General features: G+C 40.3%; 1 protein-coding gene across 3 annotated transcripts in view; it reads right to left on the reverse strand.

The window, feature by feature from the left end:
* Positions 1–893: 893 nt before the first annotated feature.
* GNAL (G protein subunit alpha L) overlaps positions 894–16277 on the reverse strand; it is a 178242-nt gene continuing 162858 nt past the window's right edge. For all 3 annotated transcript variants that reach the window (XM_062487990.1, XM_062488006.1, XM_062487999.1), the window contains exons 6-12: positions 12137–12191; positions 9646–9719; positions 8772–8830; positions 8407–8527; positions 7021–7151; positions 4985–5052; positions 894–1040 (exon numbers count right to left, since the gene is read on the reverse strand). In XM_062487990.1, the coding sequence (XP_062343974.1) occupies positions 894–1040; positions 4985–5052; positions 7021–7151; positions 8407–8527; positions 8772–8830; positions 9646–9719; positions 12137–12191 (655 nt within the window). The remainder of the gene's footprint in view (positions 1041–4984; positions 5053–7020; positions 7152–8406; positions 8528–8771; positions 8831–9645; positions 9720–12136; positions 12192–16277) is intronic.

Below are 16277 nucleotides of genomic sequence, written 5' to 3' on the forward strand. Positions count from 1 at the left end.
TTTTCTTCAATAAAGTTGTACAAAATAATATTACATTTTACAGTCTGTACAATATAATAAACCAGCAGTAAAACAAAAAATATATATAGGGAGAGGACTGTTGTCCAAGAATGATCGGAACTAAAAGGATCATTTGTGGACAGCACAAATAACGTAAGTGAGGGTGGTAAATTTTCTGCCTAGATGCAACAGGCTGAAAAGTAGCTGTAATTCAAATGCCTGAGGTGTGCAGAGACACTTAGCTCCAAAACCCCAGAAAAATTGCTTTGTCTTCACTGTTCCTCTCATTATCTACTCTACTTCCTGTGCCAGTAACGGCTTAAAAGAGGAGGTCACTTTATCAGTTGACCTGCAACTCAGAAATGCTAAAAACTGTGACAGAGTAATAAATATTGTGGTGCTGCTACATTGTGTGTCTACTTCCTCAACAGTATTTAATAACCTGATACAAAGTGCATTAATCTTTTTTTCACCCATCAAGTACTCTTCAATGTCATGTTAAAAAGGAAACCCACACAGAGGGATAGGTATGACTTCAGTGTCATCCAGCTGACATACCGGTCTGAACTGAGGTTAACCCGCTGGAAAAAATTTAGCAGGTCACGTTCAGTTTAAAAAAAAAAAATCCTAAGGGAACAGAGGTAGCCAAAGGGCTTAGTGGAATGACGAAGAAGTGGCATGTCAAAATAAAGCACAAAAATAGTCCCAAAAAAGCATGAAGGGAAAATAACCCAAACTTGCTTCAAATCAGCTTTAAGGTTAAACAATTAAAAGTAAACAAAGTGAAGAGACTGACATTTCTATAGTATATTCTTCCACCCTGTGTGGGGTAGCATCAAGAGAAAGAGTAAGGAGCAAAGAATTTAAAACCACAGGTTCCACGGTGATCCCCCTCACAAGAGTTCGTACTGGCGGAGGTGCATCCTCTGAATGATGTCTCGACAGTCGTTGAACACTCTGCGGATGTTTTCTGTGTCCACTGCACACGTGAAGTGTGGGTAGCAGTAATGCCGGCCGTCTCCACTCGCCGTACTTATCCTCTGTGGAAAGAGGGAGGCAGAAAAAAAAAAAAAGGATCAGGTGCCATGCCATGAGAAGTTCTGTATCTCAGCAGTCTACAGGCTTGCAGGGAACCTAGAGCCCTGGGAAATTTGTATATAGATCACTAGAAAAATTAAACAAAAAGAAGGGAGGGCTGTGGTCTGGTGAGTCGGAATGATGAATTTGAAATGAAGATTACAAAACACTATGGATACTGTTATGGGATCAGGACAGGAGTTCTTTGTGGGTGCCATGGATGCCGTCCTCAGCTGCACAGACTGTTGCCATTTGTGCATCACCGTGCAGCCAAATCTGTGCTGCTGACAGCTGTGAAGCCTGCCATGCAGCTGCCCCAGGAATTGTTTTCTCTTCTTTTTTTGGTGCCATCATGTGGCAAATTCTTGAACTCTTGTTTTAAATCAGCAACACAAAACCAAAACCCTCCCAGTTGTGGAACCTGTGGTGGCAGAGAACAGCATTCTACTGCTTCTGCTTCTTGTGTGAGAGCCCCTCAAGTTACCCTCACTTAGAGCACCTATTAAACCAGCTGAAGGCTTGTTTTCATCACTGAGCCTGGAATTTGGTGAAATTATCACCAGAGTGGCTGGGTTCACTTAGAGTAATAAAGCATGCACAAATCCAGTCAACATCAGACCATGCAAAATTACATCTTCTCAAGGGTAGTGCACAACTTTTTAGGTTCTAACTTAAAGCTCCAGCAACACTTTGCTCATGGTTATCTTGTTAAAACTCCCCAGGATCTTAAAACATATATTAAAACCCCAAAATCTTAATTTTTGTTCTGTATTACTATAGGACTGACAAATATAAATCCATCCTAGATCATTATCTTGCAGAATAAAAATGAAATGTCATGAAAGCAGAAGGTCAGTTTTCAGGATAATAATTTTTATAACTATTTTCTAAATTACTCTGGCTAAACAAAAGAAGACAGTGTTCTATCCCACTCTGGCTACACCAGATTTTTTAACACCGGATTTATTTTTACCTGTAGATTTGACCTCTTAAATACCTGAAGCTAAAGATATGTAAAACTAAAGACTTTTAGAAGCCATGATTTACATAATTAGATCAAGAAGAAATTGCAGATTTTTTCCAAGTAATATAGGTAATATTACACATTCAATACTGATTACACAGGGGTGTTCATACACAGTCTAAAAATTATTTTCTTACCATGCTACTTGCAGTACCTAGTTCAAGGCTTATCCTCATGAAAAAATACTAGCAACTGCCTGCTTGTGTTTATCATGCACTGATTTCACTCCTATCTATGGCAATAAGCTGCCCACAGTGTCCTGGTTACATGCACAGCATGCCAAAGTATGTATTTTCAGAATATTAGGGGGCTGTCTGTTTTTGTCACCTGAAGGCTCTTGCAGTCCTCTCATTTGAAGATAAATGCAGAATTGTCTCCCCTCCTCAAAATTCACTTGGAACAGTAGTGTGTTACTTAGCACCAGTTCACAGGGGAATTAAAAATCCCCTGGGACACTGATGAAAGAACATTTGGTTTCCTGGCGGGAATATTTAATTCTGGCATCTCTACACTGCAGGGGTCAGGATGACATGCAAATTCGAGGAAGCCTGGTCTGTGTGTTTCAACAGCAGCTCCTTCACCTCCCAGGTTCAGGTTTTGTAAAAACCAGCAGGAGAGGAAACAGAGGGGCCACGCCATGGTTCTAACAGGGGTCACACTGGGGTTGTATTCAAACAAAACATCAGCAGCTGGGGAGCCCTGTGTGCAAAACACCAAAACGGGGCTGGGGAGCAGCCTCACCAAGGAGTGCACATGCACACTGCCTCCAGGAAGAGTCTGGGAGGAAAAGGGATGTGCCTGAGCTGAAGGGCAGAGGATTTCCCACAGAATACGTGTCCAGGACTGGGAGATGCCCTCGCCAGCCCAGTCTTGAGGTGCAGGCACTGGCTGGGCTTGGGCCCAGCCATCCCTCCGATGCTGCTCCCTGACTGAAACCTGATGCATCCCAGCGCTGCTGCCCAGCCCACAGTCTCCAGACCAACCCTGAGACCACGAGCTGATATCTTTTGCTTTTCTAATCCTCATACTACTGTGTAGCAATAGTTATTGGACATGTGGTCAATTTTAACCTCCTACTAAAATTCCTCAAATTACAGGCTTTAAATTTGCCACTACCATTCCTACAGCCAGGCAGTTTTAAGGGGTGCAGCACCACGTTGGGGACTGTCACGCAGACCTGCTACCATGATAAAAATCACAATAAAGCATAATAAATACAGGTTTCTCTGAATCAAGCTTGAAAATTTAACAGAGTGGGGTAAGGCAAAAGTCATAAATCAAGAAACTTGGGAAAGAAAGTATAAAGCAAAGCCAAGGCAGACACAGGTAGAAAATACAGGCCTTTTCTTCCTGGCACCTGGCTAAGGCCATCAGATCCCTGCCAGTCTGTATTTCTCCTGTACCTTTTTTCACTCCCTCTCTGAAACCTCAGCCTTTTGTGCCTGACCCCATGGAACTGGAAGTGACCATTTCTACTTGGCCTTCTCCCACCTCACCCTCTCCAGGCACGGCCACGTTACTCAGCACAAAGCCAGGAGACAGACGTGTTACAGAGGAGGTGCTCTCTGCCAAACCTGCAGCAGTTGCAGGGAAATGAGGGAGAAGCTGTTCTGGCCCCGTGCCTGGCAAGCCCCAAGGACAGCCTGGCAGCTGGCAGGTGCTGGCCCCAGCACAAGAGCTTCCCTTGCCCCCAGCACCCACAGGGGTTTCTTACGTGGCTGCCGTGCCTACGCTACCTTCCCTCCCCACTTCATAGGTGGCCTCCTTCCACAATGCCAGTGAGCCATGGTAGGTAACGACCTCACCGTTGATGTGTTATTTTAAATCATGAAAATAGACAAAGGTGGGGAGTTTCACCCTATTTTCCCCATAACTCATCTCTCAGAGCCACTCTCCTTCCAGACTGGATATCACCTGCTTCATAGGATTCCAGCATTACTGCAGGAGAGATTTGCCTTGAAGTGAGTTTTTGGTAACTCCTACATTAACACAGTGCAATCTGACATTTTTCCTCAGAATATGGAAGGCTAAGGCGGCAACTGGAAATCCCCAAAGTGTGAATACAGTTAATTGCTTCTTCTTTGGTGCGTCAGCAGCTGTAAATCCTAACAATGCTCATAAATACATAATGACTTCAAAATTCTTAATTCTAACGATTCAGTTTGTTATCTCAAACACACACATATAGTTTCTACCAGTAGGGCATGACGGATGAGCTTTGGTTCTGGTCTCTGTTACTGCTCTGCACTGTGGGAACAACTCAGAATGAGTGAAGCCACAAGTGATACTGGATTAAACTCTCTGTTTCTGACAGCAGAGCTAGGCTGTGATTGTATGCCTGACAACTGCTTTCACCTTCAAAATGTAAACACCACCTCTTCACCTCAGCTACAGAGGAAACCTTAATTGCAAGAAAAATGTGACTAGATGAGGAAACCTTCTTATGATGCTTCAGTGGACCACCAGTCCAAAGGTGAGGCAATGCTCCTAACTGGCATACCAGAAATCTTATTTAAGCATAAAATAATGAAATCTGCCTTTTTAAAAAAATTCCTGCTGTCAGCTGACCACTGCCAAACTCCTTGAAGGAATGCAAGATAAAATTAAGAAAGCCTATTTGTTAATTCATGGACTGTACATGACCATTCTAAGCACTAGCATGTACTGTGTGACAATTTGCATGGTAGGTGATTTTACATAAAGTGGGCATAAAAATGTGCAGCACTGAGGAAGATTCTGCAAGATGGGTAGCTGAAAAGAATTAGGGAATTGCCAGACATTGTCCTCTCCTTCTAGCTTTCTGCATCAGTCTTCCCTAAATAAACTATGCCATCTGTCAGTATTTCCTATGATAGAATCACACATAAGATGAAAATTACTCACTAAAAACTCATCCCGGATGAAGAACTTGGCCCTTGTGACTTTGGGGTCTTCTCCTGCATCTGGTGTTGCTGTTCAATTAAAAACAAATGACATCAGAAACATGAAAACCAAACAACCATCTATTTGTAGGAGGAAGTAGCCCTTCAGTACAGAAAGTGAAATGTTAAATACTAGAGGAGATTTCCAGTAGGTAATTCTAAAATTAAGAGTACGGTAAAACTTGACTATGTGTACAACATATTTTAGGAACCTGAAATTTGCTGAAATCATTGCAACAATGTCATTGGTCACATCACAAAAAGGCTTACTCACATCCACAAGTTTGTTCATATAGATACAAAACAAGTGGGAGTCAGGGTTTAGCTTTTATCAGACAATGTGACTAGAAAAAGCAGTTGAGTTTCTGCAGCAGAAAAGTGTCTCCTGAAAAAAGCTTCTGCAGGAAGGAATGTGGGTTTAAAAATGGTTAGTCCAAGATTACACTTCGAAAAAATGATAACATTGAAACACCTTTTGATATATATAGATCAATATTATTTCCAGGCCCCAATTCATCAGAATATTTCTGGTACGTTGCCCATCAAGGAGTCTTGGATTAAATTCTTGTTGAACAGGAGACTTGTTGGTCAGTATTAACTGTTTGTTGGCAGATGAAGTTGTCACTGTCTAGGCCATGCAATGACTGTATTTACTCCCAATGTAAAAAACAATTCGGCAAAGAGATAGCCTATGTATTTCCTTTCAGTGTTATCCCTTATCTAGGGTACCAAAATCAGATGCTTATAAATATAACATTGTAAAGGGCAGAATTTATCACAGTATGGAAATATATTTTTCATCCATAGTGCTGGGGTTAAAAATAGAGCAGCTGCACAATCAACAGCATATTGGAATTCAGTGCTGCTGCCATTAAATAATGTCAGCTGAAACTGAAGAATAAATGAACAACTACTGCTTAAAAATAGAGAGCTGCTTCATGTGTGAATATTCTGGATCACTCTAGATACCCACAGTGAAATCCCTCTGAGAAATACCACAAGCTACTTTTTTCTGGCAATTGTCTTATAATAAAAAAAATGCTGAAAAATTTGCTCAAACCCTGTCTATGTGGTGTATATTTGAGAAGGGGAAATTTGGGTGATGGAGATAAGATTTCTTCTGAAAGCGCTTAGCATTACAAAACAGATGCCAGACCAACGCAGATTGTAGGGCAGTTCATTTATCCTCTGCCCCTGAAACTCATAATCACACTCATCAAATTCCAGACCTCAATGAAGGGTGAAAATAGCTTATCACCATCTTCACCTCTGTAACCAAGGCTGTTGGTGGTGCTTGGTGGAGAACTAAAGCCTTTTCCAACAGGTGGCTGCAAGCACCACGCCAGGGACATCACTCAGTTAAGGCAGAGGTGAGTGGTCAGAAAGTAAAAGTTTTACCACTTTTGCTAGACAAACCTGAGACCTTTGGGGAGCCCTCTGCCTGGTATACACCTGGCATAATACCAGAGTTTACCTCTGCAATATGTTACTGTGGTGCAGGAACCATTGCCCTTCTTGAAGATAAGAAACGGATTGCTCCATCACCACAGCTCTCTTCCTATCTTCTGATTTAGTTTTCCTCCATTAAAGTTCCCTTTCTGGTCTGCTGGGCTTCCCATCAGTATTTCAAAAACTGAAATCTACAGTGTTGGAGGATGCAGAATGGCTACAAAATAAGCCTCATGAATCCCCAGCAAAGTTCTGCACTGCGGGAGGCTCAGGTAGAAGCATCTGGGAACGGGGGAGATATGTTGCTCTCCTGGGACTGGTGGTTCCTCCCAAAAGGTGGAGGCGCTGTGGAGGCAGAACTCCTTCAGGCCCGACCCACACTGGGGTGCCTGTGAGCTACATGCTGCTGGCATGCTCCTTACCTGACCAGCAGCTCCTATCAAGGAACAGTGTGTGATTGTGCATGTGTGTGTGAGAGACAGAGAGACAGAGGAGCTATGGGCTGAACCATTCCAGCAGGTTCCATCCCAGCACAGGGAAAAAACTCACCATCCTCAGGTACAGTATAATGCGCGTATTCAGGAAAGTAATCTTCAATTTTTGATTTCCCTGCCAAGACTTTTTCAGCCAGCATGTCCTGTTTATTCAAGAATAAAATGATAGAAATGGTCCGTAACCACCTGTCAAAAACAAACCAAATGCTTGTGTTATCTCTGATGTGTTAATCAACAAAAACGTATCACATTGATAGAAAATGTACTAGCTATCCCTGCGTGGACAGAGTGTGAAATAGTGTAGCATATGCTTCAACAGAAAAAAAAAAAAAAGTTGACCTAAATGATTGTTTCGATTGGTCTGCACTTGTATGGGTGGGTATATTTCTAGGGTCAGTAAATATATATATAAAAATTGCTAAACTGCTTAGTGGACATTGCTAAAGGGAGAAGTTTTCAAAATTTTTTTCTAAATTCTGTTTTAGATATCAAACTGAGAAACTGATGGCATTTTCTAGAAGCACTACAGTTCACAACCAGACATTACTGTCTGCTTTATTTGGTTCTGATAAAGAAAAAGGAAAAAAAAGCAAAAATATAAAGCAAAAAAAAAAAAAAGCTAGAAAGCTCCCTTCCCTCAGAGCTGCTCTAATCTACTGTTCATCCACACAGATATCCCACCTTTTAGCGTGGCCTGTATGACACCTGACGAATGGAAAGAAAACAATGTCTCTCTTCTTCCCCAATTAATCCATCACTGTGACAATGCGCCCTGGGATGTGCAGTTAACATTCTTCCTTCACTCTACCTTCAGTCACTTCTCAGTGCAGAGCATCCTCACAGGCATGTGATGAAAACTTCATCACCTTATTTTGCACATTGTTTTTACTTGTTCTCTACCAGAAGCCCATTTGGGTTGCTATTTGGTTACGTACCTATGATTTACAGGCACTGTGGCAGCATGGCAATTTAAAGGCAGCTCCAGTTAGATCAGGTCTGAAGCACCATCCCCCAAGGCAGAGGTGCCCTGTGCTCTCAGAGCTGACCCTTACCAGAGCAGCTGCCTGCATAAGAAACGGCCACAGTGAGCTGCTCCTGCCACTGCATTTGAGGAGATCAAATGTTCCTCACAGGATCCTGGTCTCAGCCAAGCAGCACAGTGATGCCAGGAGAAGGTCTCCCCTGCCTCCCTTGTAGCTGCCAGCCTGGGGTCTTGTCCTTTCCAAGCTGTCCTCACCCTGCATCATTTTGGTCTGAATGCTGAAATGCCACGTGCACTGTCCCTGTGCCACAGCCCCTACCAGGGAAGGGTGTCACTGTGGGGACACTCAGACCCAACCTGGGTATTTTCTATGATAAACAATCTGAGCCTATAGCAAGAGGAGTCCTATTTCAAAAGGAGTTGAACTGTAATTAAACTGGGAAATGAGGTTTGTTTTACCTATTATTCCAGATACTTTTGAAAAGGTCCAGGGATTCCCGTAGTCTGTTTGTGTTATTGTCTTCCCTTATTACCATGTTGTAGCTGCTGCAAGCCACAACGAAGATGATAGCTGTGACATCTGGGCAGAACACACAAAAGAAAGAAGGAAAGAAAGGAGAGAGAACAGAACATCTTCATTATCCCAGCACATACTCCTCAGGGTAACACCACCATTACTCATCAATTGGCCAAAAATACCAGAAAGAAGTAAACTGTAACACTGGACTTCTGTACTAGTGAGGTACTGCATGTGGATATGAACACTAAGCTGCTCACACCTCAGGGAATAAGTTCAAAATAAAACACAGAATGTTTTTACTTACCATTAAAGCATTGGATCCATTTTCTTCTCTCATCTCTCTGGCCACCTACATCAAACATGCTGTTAAAAAGCCATAGGATGTTATATCACTTATGTGCACTAGGAAAAATTACATGAAGCATGCACAGCACAAGGGTTCAGTTTAAAAATCTGACAGCCCCAAGGATAGGGGCAGTAAAATATTGCCTGAAGAGGAGAGAGATCTGCTGATGCTGTGCTGCATGTCAGAGACAGCTGCACTGCTCCACCTGCCCTGTTCTGCCAGGAGAAGGCTACTGAACCCATAAAATGAGAAATACACTCTTCAAGGACAAGTGCTGGCCTTTCCAGTCCACGGCAGTGCATATGGCATGTAATACTGTACTATAAACAAGGAGAGGTTTCAGGATATTTTGAAGGGTGGTGGGGAGAGGGCATCTCTGTATGGAGGAGGACATGAGGCAGCTCAGCCCTGTTAACACTGGTGAGAGAAGCCAATCTGACTGTGGGTGCTTTACAGAGATACAGCAAAAATCTTTGACAAACAGAGCCTGTAGCCCTCTGGAAGAAGGGAGGATTCCCGTTGACTTCTGTGAGCTCTCATCCCCAAAGATATTTTATGATTTTGTAGTGCTATACCAATGCACCAGTTTTTACAAGCAGCCACACACAACCCTACTATAGAGCATTTCTAATATACTTAACAAATCAAAACTATTTTTGCAAAGTATGAGGTAATTTTACTAGGACCTCTGGAAAGAGCTAAAAAGCCAAATCAAGCAACTAAAAAACATCCACTCCCACCTCTGCTATACCATGCATACATGAACACAGACATCTGAATGAAGCTGTTAAAAATGATTATGATATTCATAAATCATTACTAATAGACTTACTGGAAATTTACTTTATCTACTTGAAATCTTGTCTCAAAAATCCCTGATGTCAACACTCTGCATCTTAATAGGTCCTGGAAATGAGAACACAGAAGCTGATTAGTAAGGCTATTTTTCTAACCTAATTTTGCTTTTAAAAGCTTGGAATATTTTCCCTGAAAAGTCTTAAATGTTTCATTTAATGAAAGTTCAATCAGACTTGTTGGTAAATTGGCAATTGTCTGTGCTGACATGATAGATAAACAATAATGATCACTGTATTTGGTTTGTGCACTCAGAAAGCTGGAGACCCCATCTATGTTCCCCTTACTGCCCACTGAAACCTGTTCTTGATGGTCATACACCTTGGTATTTGATGAGGATAATGAATTCTGAAGTTACATAAAACTAAGAAAAATGTTATTCATGTTGTAAAGTCAAGTATTCAAATGTTAGAAAACTCCAGATTTACAGTTGCCCAGGCAACCTTAACTCTGCCCTCTTTTGTACTGAATGAGACAGGAATCCTATCGAAATAATAGCTTGTGACTGAGTAATTAAAGCTCTGTTACAGAGCACAAGGGAACAGAATTTAAGTTGCGGAGAAATATGGCATTTCTTTCCTATTTTTTAAACTAGTAATGCCTCACAACCAGTTCTCCTTTAAATAATTAAAAAATAATCATTTCCTCGAGTCTCAAGGGGAGTAGGCAAAAAGCAATTTATGATGCCCCCTTCCTGGATGGAAGGAGGCAGCCAGTGGTGCAGAGTGTAAGCACAGCCTGCCTTTTTTCCCTGTCCTACTGTCTACTGGTTCTGGTAGCCAAGGCAAACTTTGGGTGCTTTGACAGCTGTATGCACTCAGCTGAAGGCAACTTATTTAATACTTTTAGTTATTTTATACATTACTGTCCTTTTTTGTCACTTGCTGACTTTGTTATGGTGAAAAGAACAAAAAACAAAAACCAGAAAGCAAGGGAAGAGGGGAAATTAGTGATTTTTACCAGTTTATTCAGCGAGCCAACTGACACAGCATAACAGGACAAAAACAAAAGCAAAAGAGAATCTCCCCCCTCAGAGCAAAAGTTTTCCACCTGCCAAACAGTAAGGGTCTTCTCTGATCTTTCAAGATATTTCTCCCCAAAGAAATATCAGGAAAAATTTCTAGGTGATGAAAGACTACTTCAGCTAGAGAAGGGCCTCCCAGGAACAAACAGGCCAACACAAACATAAATAATGAAAGCAGAAATAAGGCTTTTCTTCACTGAATTCTCTCTCCAGGTGAGTGATCTTGATGCTAAAACCATGAGGTCTAGATGAAGCAAACCCCAGTGCAAATTGCTTTGGTCTGAAAATGTCTTGAGTGCCTGAATAATTGATCCTATATTGGGTTGACTATAGGACACACTTGTGGTTATGGACACCAGGTCTGAAGGAACAAGCTCTTCTCTGCATGCTTCCTTGGGTGATCTCTGGCAAGTCACCTAATTTCTCTGAACTTTGCACAGTGACATTTGACAGTTCTGGGGTGGTTTTTTTTTTTTTTTTGTTTTGTTTTGTTTTGTTTTTGTTTTGTTTTGCTTTAAGGACATCCACCTGTTATACACCTTGCATGGTTAGACTGAATTATCTAGTGCAGGGATCCTCTTCTGCCACCTGTATTTGGAGTTTATAATGTGGCCCACAATCTTGGCTGAGATTGCTAGATGACAGTGGGTTAGCAGCACTGAAAAATAACAGCTTCAGAATGGTTTCTGAAGAGACAGCAAAGGAAAGCACACAGCCTGAGCTCAGGGAATGCAGCCAAAGCCAGGCAACATGGTGAAGCCCCTCCTCACTTCAAGGCTGCAGCAGTTCAGCCTTAACATGAATGTGTTTGTCATTAGAGCACTCCATCAAGATGCATCACAGTATCTGGGAAAAAAAAAGGTACTGTCTTGCAAATAAGGCTTAAATAGAAACTCTGCTACCCACAGGAGATGGGCACAGCCTGCAAAGAAGGAATCTGCAGGCCTGCAGAGAAGTTTTCAAGCTCTGCTGCTACCACTGGAGCTCTCCCATGAATCTGGACACCTAATCCATTGCAAACTTTAGCCTCTGGAGAACCCTTCTGACAGACATGGGAAGTCTCCCTCTGGGATCACCTTCACCACTGAAATAAAGCATTGCTCCTCTGTAGCAAAGGCTGGCGAGGGAAACCATAACTGTTTACATTTATGCTTTCTGTTCTTTTTTCCATTCACCTTTTTTGTGGGACACAGAATGGGAAGCAAGAAGACAAAACTGATGTATTACAGGTATCGCTGACCTAGACGTTACAACAGCAAAAGACAAGTTTGCACCACCAAAATACCTCTTCTTTTTTAATATTAATAACTTAAATTGCTAGACCATATTTTGTTATTCTGCCATATGCCCTATTTCAGCTGCAGTAGGGACTAAAATAAATTACACAGAAAATCCAGATGAATGTCAGTCTTGGTTCAGACCCTGCCCCATTATTTTTACTAACCTGATCTGTGGGTGTGTAATCATCCATGCTGACGCTGTCAATTCTTTCTAAAAAGCTAGAAGAAAAATAAACATGCACTTAGATACGTAAAATACTGTCTAATAGAAGACATTTCACTACCTCTTCTAGTTAACACTCCTGCTGAGAAGTAAAACAAAACTTGAATGGTAAAGTTAGGAGCCTGATTATTTCCTTATATTGCTCAAGGTTGCATTCTATAAGCCAAACAAACATTTTACCCAGACTTTGTTTCAATACAGCACTTTTAAAGTTACCATTATGCAGTAGTCAGAAGTGGTTCAAAATGTAATTAAAATGTTACAATTTTGTGAGGTCCACTAAAAAAATACTACTACTAAATACAGATCATAACATCTCATGGTTGTTAAGACTCAAAAAGGATTTTGGGATTTAATATAGAAAATGTGGTGAAGCGGTGACTTTATTTAGCATAATGCTGATCAAGTATAATGTTACGTTAATTATGGTTTCAGTAATGTTAGCAGAAATACTTGTTGGTATGTACAAAAAGCTTTAGACTGACTTGCTGCCCTCCAACACTGCAACTAAAGTACCAAAAGTGGAGGTTAATGAATCTGATTCTTTATGTCACCAAAACTCAGTGATGCACAGAGTGAAAAAGACAGACTAACAGTTGCAGGGAAGGACAAGAGAAAAGAATGAGAAAAACAGGAGGGAACTATGTTCTATAACTATTTCAAATATTTTTAAAGTTTTAATTCTTTCCTAATATGTGTTAGAATGGCAGCACTCAAGGACATAAAATGTGATTTTATATTTATTGCTAAAAGAGGCAGGTTCTCCTCTCTCACTTCCATCTATTTCTTAGATCTCCTGTGAACCTAGCTGGCTCATTTTCCCCAGACTGTCTGTATGACTTAGAAGCTTTCTTGAATTTCTACATTGTTATTTGGTATTTGGCAGCAAATATCCCATTGGCTGACATACCCCACTACGATATTATCAAGACTTCTTTATCAAAAGGCAAGTTTTCTCCAATTTTACTTGAGTGTGCACATGGAATACGTGTCCCACTTAATTGCAGTGGGAAAGAAAGAAAAAAGCCGTGAACTCTTGACATAAAATGTAATTCACTGTTAACACAGGGGTCACACACACACTGGCCAGTTGAAAAAATAGCCCCCTAAAAGCTGTTTGTAATTCTCATAGCAGTTTCCCACGGATATGAACTGGAAGGAAAAGAAAATACACATAATATTTTTCCTTTTCAAACCTCCATACCTCCACTGTTATAGCAGGGAAACAAAATGCAGTTATCTACAGCTAGAATATTCAGCTTCTCTTTCTGGATGATCAAGGTGCAGATGGCTAAGCACAGGGTTTAAAAATAAAATTAAAAACCACTGTTCAGCACAACCCAATGGGTGCCTGTTAGCAAAACTACATGGAAAAAGCCCTGAAGAAAAAGTATCTTTTCACAATTCCTTCTTCCTTGCCAAAAGCCCTATAAATTTATATAAGGATATAAAAGTACATTTTTATAGTCAGCTACAGTCACCATGGGAAAGCAGTTGTATGCAGGCTGAACCTTTTGGTCAGATGATTGTCATCACCTTGACTGAGCAAAGTTTAACTTCAGTTATCCCCACGGTTCATGCAGACACCGGAGCAGAGTGATGCATTTCTAAGTGACACACCTATTACTGAAAGAACTCTCACCTCACACTTTCAGCACAGAACATGAAAACAGAAGGCAAAAAAGCCCAAAGCAAAAATGCCTCCAGGCTGAAACTCCCTGATCAGAATAATTTTCCTTAACATGGTTGTTCTCCTATGTCTGTTCCAAAGTACACACTATGGCTGACAGTAGAAAGTGATCTACTTAAGAGTGTGGACTGAAGTCAGTGTTTGTGCACAAATACAACTCCATCACAACCCTTGCAAGACAGCCTGAACTGGCTTTTCTTGCAGAAATATGTCATGTGAAGTTGGTGTATAAATCAGAGACGATACATCTTGTCTCCACAATACCAGGACCTATTTTGGCAGAACTTATCCTATATGGTTCAACACAGTGTTCAACACACACCTTTCTCACCTATACAAGTACTTAAGGGAGGATTTTGGTTGATAGCACTTGCACATTTCAAACAGGCAAATTAGGGTAAGAGACAGAGGAGTGAAGAGTAATGCAGTTACACTGCACACAATCCATGGCAGGTTGGGAAAGAAGTAAGGCTCCTAATTAGATATCCTAATTATGAGCTGAAGTCATCTTTCACTTCCTCCCAGTAGACAGTTTTGAATACCCTAAACTGTGACACCACAGCTAAGAGAGAGCCAGCTCTGACAAATATAATGTGCTTAAAAAATATCATTTGACGCAACAGCTGTACCATTTTATTCCTGTAAGGTTGTTGTTTGCATGCAAGCTGTATTAAAGTAAATGCAATGATTTACAAGGTTTTACCTGCCACCTTACTTTAACAAGCTGGAATGGTATCACTAGCATCCAATAAATCCACAACCAGCTACTATTAGGATTGGGATAAATTTTGTAGCTTTATAGGAAATTAACCCTTCCAGTTTGTCATGGACAGGCTTCCTAAGATTTCTTCTGCAATGACAACATTAAGTGTGCAATGAGATTTCTAAGACAGCGAAACACAGGCAGCTAAATTCTTACCTTTTCAAAAGAAAATCAGTTATTGAATATTCTTCATATGAACTCCTTACCTGGCTAATTAGCACAGCATCAAAAAATAGTCCTGACAGGCAAATGTACATACTGGGTACAAGAAATGGATTCCAGATTCAGTACTGCCTCATTTCTAAACACACTAACTTCAATCTCATTACTGCATTAAAATGAGAAAACTGAAATTACTTTTCTAAACTGCTTTCTAGAGAATGTTAACTTCACCTAATCCAAATTGTTTTGCGTTATTATGTTCTAAGAGAGTATAGATTATTTTATACATATATATATATATTTACAGCAAATTTTGAATTTACATGACAGAAATTTCCACTTAAAGAGCTTAAAGTACAAAAAGATCTCTCAACTGTGGTGATGCTGATGTCTTAACTCAAAGAATCAGTGTGAGGAAAACATAATAACAGAAGACTGAATAAAAATGGACACCAAGCATCACTAACTCTTTTTTTAGATTGTTTGTTTTCTTTTCTTTTTTTTTTTTTTTGGTTGCTTCCCCACCCCTGCTCAGGGATGTAATTATTTTCAATACTGACAGGTATTACAATACTGACAGGTTTTCTATTTCTGTAGCTTCTATAGAACCCCATATTCAGGATTTAAGTTAATTTTGTAGTGACTGTTTTGCATGAATGTGCAATGAACTTCAAATTCACACATTCAATTCAAGAATGAATAAAACAATAACACGATACAACATTTATATTTCTATTCCACAATTGTGGTTTTACTTATATGCGATTCAGTCAGACAACTAGTATGACATTTATGTTCTTTTTAATTTTACATAGAGTGTTTTACATTTTCTTACATGGAATAGCAGAAGCTACCCTTTTCTTAAGAAATTAATTAGGCAAGGTATTGGAAGGAAGGTCTCTTCTGCTCTGTTTGGAAATGCAGTGATTTGGTTTAGCAACAAATTGAAGCAAACTAAAATGGACCAATACAGTTAAAAAAAATCATGAGCTACTGACATTATTATATCTATTATTAAGCTGATCTGTAGTTTTATAAATATCTTTAGTGAGTTTCCTAGGAAACTCAGCTGACACTTAGTTTGACAAGCAATCTCTAAATTTTATATTATGCAAGCTGTGAACACAAAAGTACAGGTTTTAGATCTGCCTGCCAGTGCATGTGGGAACTATCAATAAGCATTATTCTCTTTAAAAACCATGGCAATTTGAGCAGCAGTAGCAGCTATATAAGAATTTCTGAAAAAAGGATTCATAAATGCACAAATAAAGAGGAGGTAATCGTACATGAAAATCCTTTTATCACTGAATAAATCACTACACGGCTCTGTGTAGATATTCTGATTCCACAAACAAAATGACAATTAAAAGAAAAATCGTGTCTTGAGAATAATATGATAGACAGAAAACTCATGCTGTATTTGTAAGCGTACTTTGACATCCAAAGAACTGGAAAGATGAAATGCTA

This window comes from Cinclus cinclus, chromosome 1 (assembly GCF_963662255.1).
Source record: "Cinclus cinclus chromosome 1, bCinCin1.1, whole genome shotgun sequence".
In the NCBI taxonomy this organism is placed as follows: Eukaryota; Metazoa; Chordata; class Aves; order Passeriformes; family Cinclidae; genus Cinclus; species Cinclus cinclus.